The 10978-nt window shown below is 46.1% G+C and overlaps 1 protein-coding gene across 2 annotated transcripts in view; it reads left to right on the top strand.

The window, feature by feature from the left end:
- The window catches only part of fam49ba (family with sequence similarity 49 member Ba), a 19303-nt gene extending 11794 nt beyond the window's left edge, over positions 1-7509 (top strand). The window contains exons 5-11 of one of the 2 annotated variants that reach the window (XM_035536432.2): positions 1757-1893; positions 3066-3143; positions 5255-5371; positions 5468-5547; positions 5704-5830; positions 6551-6621; positions 6732-7509. In XM_035536432.2, the coding sequence (XP_035392325.1) occupies positions 1757-1893; positions 3066-3143; positions 5255-5371; positions 5468-5547; positions 5704-5830; positions 6551-6621; positions 6732-6798 (677 nt within the window). In that variant the 3' untranslated portion in view covers positions 6799-7509. The remainder of the gene's footprint in view (positions 1-1756; positions 1894-3065; positions 3144-5254; positions 5372-5467; positions 5548-5703; positions 5831-6550; positions 6622-6731) is intronic. The other variant, XM_081703023.1, reaches the window with a different exon arrangement.
- The last annotated feature ends 3469 nt before the right edge of the window (positions 7510-10978 follow it).

Below are 10978 nucleotides of genomic sequence, written 5' to 3'. Positions count from 1 at the left end.
TGTGTGGGGTGTGTGTGGGATGTGTGTGGAATGTGTGAAGTGTGAGTGGGCTGTGTGTGTGTATGTTTCCTGGTGGACTCAGTGTCCGCTGGATGTCCTAATGCCTTTCATACAGAGTTTGATTTATTGTGATGGCCAGTAATGTGAAACTCATCTCTGGTGCAGAAGCCTTCATCTGCTTTTTATGGAGGTGCTTTACTTGCACAAGCCCTGACTGCCCTGCCTAAGGCTGTCTGTTTTTGTATAGTGTAATTTCCCTTTCCTTCATTTTGCTCATATATTTATGTCAGATTTCATTACCATATTGAGATACGTTCATTGCATGAACGTGTTCTGGGGTAAGTTGGACTGACTGTGTTTTATATGTTGTAATATTCATAGAAGTATGTGTGGGTCATTGTGTTGCAGTGGAGTTAATGCTACTGTGATTAATATGACAGTAGCATGCTCTTATCACTCACAGTGTGTGGATGTGTATAATTAACTTGCACTCACTGGGGAAGCAGCTTTGAGCCAAGCAGTAACTCAGCTTAATTGGAGCGGCATGTTTAGCCGGCCTGTTAGTTCATCTAGAGAAATGTCAAACCCACACCCAGACAGACTCGAACCAAAGGAGGACACCATGGGTGGGCCTCTATTTTAGACAGTCTCTGTATGGCACACTGGCTCTTTGTACAACATTCTGAATTTGGAAAATTGCACATTGTGGAAAATCACATCTGGAAAGCTCTACGCTCCCAGCACCGAACTACACATACCAGTGGCTTCTTTTCTGAGTAGTCCAGTGGGGCTCAGTTCAGTTAGCCCAGTGTTCTGATTACAACACCATGAAGGATTATGCTGGATGACTTAAATGTTGAAGGAATTGTATTGTTATTGTAGATTTTGGATTACTGGTGTATTGTTATTGTAGAGTTAGGGTTACTGGTGTATTGTTATTGTAAAGTTAGGGTTACTGGTATATTGTTATTGTAGGGTTAGGGTTACTGGTGTATTGTTATTGTAAAGTTAGGGTTACTGGTGTATTATTGTAGAGTTAGGGTTACTGGTGTATTGTTGTGGAGTTAGGGTTACTGGTGTATTGTTATTGTAGGGTTACTGGTGTATTGTTATTGTAGGTCTGTAGGCTAGAAAGTTTGAGATTGGTAGAACAGGCTTTACATGTGGATAATTAGATCATGACCCACTTAACTAAGATATGTCCTCTAATCTCACATCATTACTGGCCAATAGCAGAGCTCTTCAAAGAGAAGGTAGCCAATAGCAGAGCTTTCCAGAGGCTCATGCTGACTGCCCCTCCCCTTGCTGGGCACTGAGACGCTGTCCTGCATTTCCCTGACAGACGCATGATTAAGTGGGGAAACACGCATGTGATGTGACCGTGTGAACTGATACAGTCCACTGTGAGATAACGAATGGTGGCTGGTTTAGTTTCTCTAAGTGAAGAGACCACGTTTGCCCGTCCTCTATGCGGAAAGAAACCTCACTGAAAACAGTAATTATGAACATGCTTTGTCAGAGATATGAGTTTGTTTTTAGTATCGAATAACAACTGACATGTCCTCAGTCTTGTCTACGTACCTTATATATTAGTTGCCATGTAGTTAAGAATACCTCCCTGTCCATTGCTCTCCCTCCCAGTTACTGACACACCACCATCCAGTTTTCTAGCAGTTTGTCAATCCAGCTGCGTGTCCAATTTTAGTATAATCTCCATGACGTCCTCCCCTCTGCACTTCCCCTGTGTGTCCTGTAGAGGGCACCCTGCACGGACTGCTGGGCTTCCTGACGAGCGCCCACTGCAGTCCCACGCAGCACCTGGAGCAGGAGCAGGCGCTGGCGCGCCAGTTCGCCGAGATCCTCCACTTCACGCTGCGCTTCGACGAGCTCAAGGTACGCGTGGACCGACACAGGCACTCACCCCCCACTGCCACACCTGCTCCTCCATCCTCCTACTCCACCCACGCCTACGCACTCCTCCACCTGGGAACCCTCCTTGCCATCTTTGTACCATCTAAACGGAGCCCGAGCCCGTACACTGAGGAGAGAGGAGAGGAGAGGAGAGGGGAGGAGAGGAGAGAGGAGAGGAGAGGAGAGAGGAGAGGAGAGGAGAGGGGAGGGGAGGAGAGGAGGAGAAGAGAGGAGAGGGGAGGAGAGGAGGAGAAGAAAGGAGAAGAGAGGAGAGGAGAGAGGAGAGGAGAGGGGAGGGGAGGAGAGGAGAGGAGAGGGGAGGGGAGGAGAGGAGATCGCTCTGCCAGCTGAGACATCTGCTCAGGAACCCAGCCAGAGAGGAGTTTTCTTTGTGTCTTTTCCTGGAGGCAGCGTGGCTGTCACGTTAGTGGGCTCCCCTCCCCCCTCTACCTCTGTGATCCCGTCTAAAGGATCACATATGCAGAAGCACATCCAGAAAACCACGCTGCACAAGAGCGGTGGGAGGCATTGTTGGCAAGCAAGGAATCTCTGCTCATCAGCACCTGGCATTCTGGAATTCTTTGTACGGTTACCAATCAGTGCACTACAGCATGGGCTCTAGGTTTTACCTGCTGAGTGCAGGCAGCAGCCTGACGTGTACTAACATAAAACATATGCAGCTCACTTTTAGAAGATGCGCGAGCACCTACATGCTTGTGGAATTACTGTGAATAATATGTATACTGTTTATTTTCCATGTTTACGTCAGATAAGATTATTGTAAATCTGTTCTGAATGTCTTCATTGAAGACACAAAGATTTTAATCCATTCTGTTAATCTGGTAATCTGGAGCAGGTGTGCACACATGCTTTCTGTTCTCTCGGTAATTACATCAGAACTAATTGCATTACCATAAACAATGAAACTCCTGTTTGCTTTCCACTGAAATGAGTGATGGATGAAACTCTGATACTAGTATGATGTTGTAATTTCTCACTTCAGTTCATAAATTCATGAACTCCAGAGATTTTTTAAGTGAACAACCACTTTACTCTAAAACATGTGTGCAGATAAAATATGTGTACTAATACCTAACACTAACCCTAACACCTAACACTAACCCTAACACCTCACCTTTGTCTCATCTCTTCAGATGACCAACCCGGCCATCCAGAACGACTTCAGCTATTATCGCAGGACCCTGAGTCGCATGAGAATCAACAACATGGCGGTAAGTGTGACCCTAGCTCTCTGGTTATTCGGGTAGGGTTTAACCCTGACCCTAATTCTCTGGTTATTCGGGTAGGGGTTAACCCTGACCCTAGCTCTCTGGTTATTCGGGTAGGGGTTAACCCTGACCCTAGCTCTCTGGTTATTCGGGTAGGGGTTAACCCTGACCCTAATTCTCTGGTTATTCGGGTAGGGGTTAACCCTGACCCTAGCTCTCTGGTTATTCGGGTAGGGGTTAACCCTGACCCTAGCTCTCTGGTTATTCGGGTAGGGGTTAACCCTGACCCTAATTCTCTGGTTATTCGGGTAGGGGTTAACCCTGACCCTAGCTCTCTGGTTATTCGGGTAGGGGTTAACCCTGACCCTAATTCTCTGGTTATTCGGGTAGGGGTTAACCCTGACCCTAATTCTCTGGTTATTCGGGTAGGGGTTAACCCTGACCCTAGCTCTCTGGTTATTCGGGTAGGGGTTAACCCTGACCCTAATTCTCTGGTTATTCGGGTAGGGGTTAACCCTGACCCTAGCTCTCTGGTTATTCGGGTAGGGGTTAACCCTGACCCTAGCTCTCTGGTTATTCGGGTAGGGGTTAACCCTGACCCTAATTCTCTGGTTATTCGGGTAGGGGTTAACCCTGACCCTAGCTCTCTGGTTATTCGGGTAGGGGTTAAGCCTGACCCTAATTCTCTGGTTATTCGGGTAGGGGTTAACCCTGACCCTAATTCTCTGGTTATTCGGGTAGGGGTTAACCCTGACCCTAATTCTCTGGTTATTCGGGTAGGGGTTAACCCTGACCCTAGCTCTCTGGTTATTCGGGTAGGGGTTAACCCTGACCCTAATTCTCTGGTTATTCGGGTAGGGGTTAACCCTGACCCTAGCTCTCTGGTTATTAGGCAACAGATTGGCACAAAGTCCTGACTTGGGGAAGATGTAAAATATTCAATCATTTCACTACTTCCATTTATACTCCCTTACCCCCTCCCCCCAACACGCGCACACACCCACACACACACGGTCTGAATTCTTTTAGCTGATTAATGGGGTGCATCTTTAAAGTGGACACTAATGGATTCACTCTCATTACTGACCCAAACACAAGCGGGGGGTGGAGGGGCGTGTCTAATGAAACATGGACATGGGGGATATACCAGGTGCGCAGGGCAGGACGGGCTGCCATGTTGAGTTTGCATTAAACAAACGTTTCCATTTAATCAGCAGCACAGTCGAGTGCTGGAAGGCCCTCGTTAGTGGAGTGTGCTGAGTCAGCATGCGTGAAACGCTGCCCATACTCAGCCACTTGGACCAGTCGCATGATTAACTGCCGGGGGCATTTTTAATTTTTTAGACATTTTAATTTTCCTGATTAGTTGGTAGCAGCAGATTCCTTAGTAGTTTTCTCCTTGAATACTGTGTGTTTTCTACATTAGTGTGTGTCCTGGAATAGTGTGTATCCTGCACTAGTGTGTGTCCTGGACTAGTGTGTGTCGCACCAGTGTGTGTCCTGGACTAGTGTGTATCCTGCACTAGTGTGTGTCGCACCAGTGTGTGTCCTGGACTAGTGTGTATCCTGCACTAGTGTGTGTTCCTCGCACTACTGTGTGTCCTGTACCAGTGTGTGCTCCCTGCACTAGTGTGTGTCCTGGACTAGTGTGTGTCGCACCAGTGTGTGTCCTGTACCAGTGTGTGTTCCCTGCACTAGTGTGTGTCCTGGACTAGTCTGTGTCATGCACATATGATCCTTGCAATCAGTGATGCAGTCTGCCATTACAGCCCCTGTGCAGCATTGGCTCTCTCGATCTGAGACCAGGCTGATCTGAGACCAGGCTGATCTGAGACCAGGCTGCGTTCCACCTCTGATTATGCTGTGGTCAGTGCATCACTATAAGAGAACCATTGCCCCTTCCCACTGTGACTCTGACCTCCCTCCTCACGTCTCTGTGACCCCCTGGTCACAGATAGCACACACACAAGTGAAAGCAATGTCACACCCGGGCACAGACAAAAAGACAAAAAAGGTTCAGACGTGGCGTCTGGCAGGATGTGTGTGTTGGTCTGCTCGTGTGCAGTGTGTGTTTGTGCTTCACATGTGCTAACTGCACACTGCTGTGCTCACAGACAGAGGAGGAGAATGAGGTCAACAACGAACTGGCCAATCGCATGTCTCTCTTCTACGCCAACGCCACACCCATGCTGAAAACGTTAAGTGACGCCACCACCAAGTTTGTGTCTGAGGTTGGTGATCAGGTTTGGAATATCGGTGGGAATTCCGTAGAGATAGAAGTTCTTCAAGTGCGGGAGTCTTTAACCTCGTTTTTTTGTATTTTTCAGAATTCAGATTTACCCATAGAGAACACAACGGACTGTCTGAGCACGATGGCGAGTGTGTGTAAAGTCATGTTAGAGACACCGTAAGTTACTTAACATCTGTTTTTTTTTAATTTATATTTGCTTTCTGGCATGTTAGAAATGACATAGTTTACAACTTTGCAGTTGGTCTAGTTTTAGTAGGTCAGTAGTAGTAATTTGTTTTTTCTGTATGTGTGTGCGTGTGCATGTGTGACCAGAGAGTACCGTAGCCGTTTTGCCAGTGACGACACAGTGTTATTCTGCTTGCGTGTAATGGTGGGAGTCATCATCCTCTATGACTACGTTCACCCTGCTGGAGCCTTTATCAAATCTTCCAAAATTGATGTGTGTGCAACACACACATACACACACACCCACACACACAAACACATACACACACAAACACATACACACACACATACAAACACACATACACACACACAAACACACACACATACAAACACATACACACACACACAAACTATACAAACACACACACACACAAACACATACACACACACACACAAACTATACAAACACACACACAAACACACACTATACACACACACACACACATACAAACACATATACACACACACACACAAACACATACACACATACATACACACACACACTATACACACACACACAAACACATACACACTATATACACACACACATACATACACACACACACTATACACACACAAACACATACACACTATACACACACACATACACACTATATACATACACACACACACACAAGCACATACACATAAAAATACATACAAACACACACACGATACACACACACACATAAACACTTACACACTATATACACACACATACAAACACATACACACACATACAAACACACACTATATACACATACACACACACACATACACACTATATAAACACACATACACACACATACACACAAACACATACAAACACAGACACACACACACTATATACACACACACACACACACACACACACACTATACACACACACGTTTATAGCTTCTATTTGTTCTGCATTTCTCTCTCACTTTCGCAGATGAAAGGATGCATTAAGGTTCTTCGTGATCAGCCACCGAACAGAGTGGAGGGTCTCCTTAATGCCCTCAGGTGTTTATTTTCCCAGACACACACCACACCATATAATTTAATAAACACCCTGCCTTCACTGGATTACAAGTCTTTTCTGCTTTTGGTTGCTCATGTTGTCTTCAATGCAGGTACACAACAAAACATTTGCATGACGAGACTACCTCCAAGCAAATCAAAAACATGTTACAAGTCTGACAGCGTCGACAAAAAGGAACATCATCTTTCTGAATGAAGGCGCTGTAGCAGAGATGACAGGGATGACCGTGTGTTTGGGACGTGACAGGGATGACCGTGTGTTTGGGACGTGACAGGGATGACCGTGTGTTTGGTTCATGACAGGGATGTGACATGGATGACCGTGTGTTTGGGACGTGACAGGGATGACCGCGGTGTTTGGTTCATGACAGGGATGTGACATGGATGACCGTGTGTTTGGGACGTGACAGGGATGACCGTGTGTTTGGGACGTGACAGGGATGACCGTGTGTTTGGGACGTGACAGGGATGACCGTGTGTTTGGGACGTGACAGGGATGACCGTGTGTTTGGGACGTGACAGGGATGACCGTGTGTTTGGGACGTGACAGGGATGACCGTGTGTTTGGGACGTGACAGGGATGACCGTGTGTTTGGGACGTGACAGGGATGACCATACCACGCAACACTGTGGTGTTGCTTTGAAGCTAAATAGTAGTTATTAGCAATAATTTGTGTTCAACACTCTGAAAAGGAGATCCTCAGCTGTGTGTGTGTTTCTTTTACTTTTTCTTTTATTGTGTGTTTTTCTTTTTTTATGCTTGACCAAGCCAAGAAAAAACTTTTTCGTTTGTGTAATTTAGCTCTCATTTTTAATGATGACTTTTGATAACTTTTAAACAAAATAAAGAATCTTATTATGGGTGGTAAAGTTCTTTTTATGTTCTGTACATAGCATTGACATCTTATTTAGTGTAGTAGGCCTACTTCGAATGAATCTGTCCTTAATCCTGCACTCTAACCCTAAATCTTAATCCTGTCCCTCTAATCTGATTTAAATCTAACCCCCTAATTTATCAGATAAATTTCAGTTCATCTGATGCAATCTGAACATGAGTGTAAACACCTGCACACTGTGACCGATTCCAGCAGAAAATGCTGTATGGAGTAGAAAGGGGTTTGCTTCTTCACCACTGTGCAATATCACACTGCAGTCAGAAAAGATCTCTCCCAAACCCGCATCCTCATTAGTAATGCAGCGTGGAGACACATTACCACGAGAAGCACCGATTCCCTCTCTTTAAGTCAACACACGAGCCACTTCACTGTCGTCTTCCGCTACTCTCACAGACGCCAGTCATGCTGACTGTACAAAGGCAGCGGAGGGGACACAGCGGGAAGAAACTCTGTGCTGCATTCTTCCACTCAGCTGGGCTGAGGTCCTTGCCAGCGTTCCCTCTTACTCAAAAGGAATGCTGTGTGCGTAGCACGCTCGCTGCCCATTGGCTGCGGGCAGTCAGCTGGCCCTGCACAGAGAGAGGAGAGAGAGCAGCTGTATGTGGCGTCATCTGGGCTGTGGGGTGCGAGTTTACTGTCAGCATGAGTAAGCACTACTCCAGAGAAGGGCGCAGCTGTGCGTGCCGTCTACTAAGATCAAGATTCCATTTCTACTGTTGTTGCTCAGTGCAAGGTAACAAAACACAGTCATCACACATTCCATATTCTTGGGAAGCTGGGGTCAGCCTCGGCATAGCAGCAGTCGTCTGCTGTTCGTCTGGAGGTCAGCCAGACTGCATAAGTTCAGTCTCTGTGGGGAAACTGCCCCACTTCCCTCCTCTCATATCCCACTATAAAGCAGACCAAATGCCATATGGCGGTAAGATTACCCACGACGCACTTTGCCGCTGCTGTCAACACCAACAAACAAAGTCACCAAGGATACACACTCATAGGTCACGTGAGGACCCCGCTGTGGGAGTGTTTGAGGAGGCTGAAGTAGATGCCTGATTAAACTCCTGGAACAGAGTGGTAGTGTTCTAACTACGTTCTCTCATCGGGTTGTCATCACCTTCCTGGCTTGTTATGGCCCCTGTCATAGTTGTTTCCTGTCCCTCCAGGTGGGGGTGCTCTAGTGCTGGGGCACATGCTACATGCACACACACACACACACACACACACACACACACACATATACACACATATATTACACACACATTATATATATATATATATATATATATATATATATATATATATATATATATATATATATATATATATATATATATATATATATATATATATACACACATATACATACACACACACACACACCGAAATGTGACCTGACCTGTCATACCACATACGGAAACGGTACCAAGTGGGTAGGGTCTCTGTGTCCAACAGCAGCTAAATAAACGGATTGCTGATCGTGACACTTTGGCAGGAGTGAGAGGGTGTGACACTGGCAGGAGTGAGAGAGTGTGATAATGGCAGGAGTGAGAGGGTGTGACACTGGCAGGAGTGAGAGGGTGTGACACTGGCAGGAGTGAGAGAGTGTGATAATGGCAGGAGTGAGAGTGTGTGACACTGGCAGGAGTGAGAGTGTGTGACACTGGCAGGAGTGAGAGGGTGTGATAATGGCAGGAGTGAGAGGGTGTGACACTGGCAGGAGTGAGAGGGTGTGCCTGCGGCCCTTCTCTACACAGCCTCCGCTGGCCGTCTGTCTGTCTGTCTCCTCCAGACAGGGCAAAGAAATCTAGTGCTCTTTAGAGTCAGAATATTCTAATTCCAGTCCATTAAACTTATTACAGTAGAGTTATAGTTACTCATTAATGCACCCATCTTCATTTTCCAGTATAATGCATAAGGATCAGAGCAAATTTCATATACCAAGAATAAAAAAGAATTTCCATGTACCGGTACGTCTACACTTGCATCAGATGTCCATGCCGTATTCCAGAGTGCACACACCAGACTCCAAATCTCTCTCCCAAAACTCCCAAGTTTCTCAGAGTGCTCCATGAATACCTTGTTAGAGTTGGGTTCTGGGACAGGGTTAATGGGTGGGATAACTCCTGCTGAAATTTCAAACTGATCTCACATTGCACGTAAGGATAAAGACTCACACTCTCCTAGAGTCTCGCTGCGTATTTGTTTGAGGCACAGGACCCTGTGTGAGTTTTGTGGCTGAGACCTGTAGATGGAGTTGCAGCTCTAACTCAACCCTGCACACAAGAGCCACTAGAGCAGTGGTGTGAAGGCAAGACCATGTCCGTGTTCTCCAGAGTGTATGTGAAATCCTGATCTCTCTTTACAGCACCTCACAGTCCCTCCAGGTGGGTTCATCTTAGCTTGCAAACACAAAAATGTCATTGCACATCTACAGGCTGAAAGTTTTGCCCATTCTTCTTTGCAAAATGGCTCAGGATTGGATGGAGAGCGTCTGTGAACAGCAATTTTCAAGTCTTGCCATATATTCTCAGTGGAATTTAGGTCTGGACTTTGACTAGGCCATTCTAACACATGAATGTGCTTTGCTCTAAACCATTCCACTGTAGCTCTGGCTGTATGTTTAGGGTCGTTGTCCTGCTGGAAGGTGAACCTCCGCCCCAGCCTCAAGTCTTTTGCAGCCTCTAACAGGTTTTCCATCAGGATTGCCCTGCATTTATCTCCATCCATCTTCCCATCAACTCTGACCAGCTTCTGTCCCTGCTGAAGAAAAGCATTCCCACAACATGATGCTGCCACCACCATGTTTAAAGGTGGGGATGGTGTGTTCAGGGTGATGTTCAGTGTTAGTTTTCTGCCACACACAGCATTTTGCATTTAGGCCAAAAAGTTCAACTTTGGTCTCATCTGACCAGAGCACCTTCTTCCACATATTTGCTGTGTCCCCTACGTGGCTTGTGGCAAACTGCAAACGAGACGTCTTATGGCTTGCTTTTAAAAATGGGTTTCTTCTTGGTACTCTTCCATAAAGGCCAGATTTGTGGAGTACACGGCTAATAGTTGTCCTGTGGACAGATTGTCGCTCTCTGAAGCTCCTACAGAGTGACCATGGGCCTCTTGGCTGCTTCTCTGAGTAGTGCTCTCTTTGCCTGGGCTGTCAGTTTAGGTGGGCGGCCATGTCTTGGTAGGTTTGCGGTTGTGCCATACTCCTTCCATTTTCGGATGATGGATTGAACAGTACTCCGTGAGATGTTCATAGCTTGGGATATTTTTTTCTGCTTTACATTTCTCCACAACTTTTTCTGTCTGGTGTGTTCCTTGGTTTTCATGATGCTGTTTGATCACTAATGTTCTCTAACAAACCTCTGAGGTCTTCACAAAACAGCTGTAGTTATACTTAGAATAAATTACACACAGGTGGACTCTTTTTGCTAATTTGGTGACCTTTG

This window comes from Electrophorus electricus, chromosome 20, assembly GCF_041902795.1.
Source record: "Electrophorus electricus isolate QZ-2024a chromosome 20, ASM4190279v1, whole genome shotgun sequence".
In the NCBI taxonomy this organism is placed as follows: domain Eukaryota; kingdom Metazoa; phylum Chordata; class Actinopteri; order Gymnotiformes; family Gymnotidae; genus Electrophorus; species Electrophorus electricus.
Note: the sequence above shows the minus strand (reverse complement) of the source record. Positions and strands in the feature narration are given on the sequence as shown.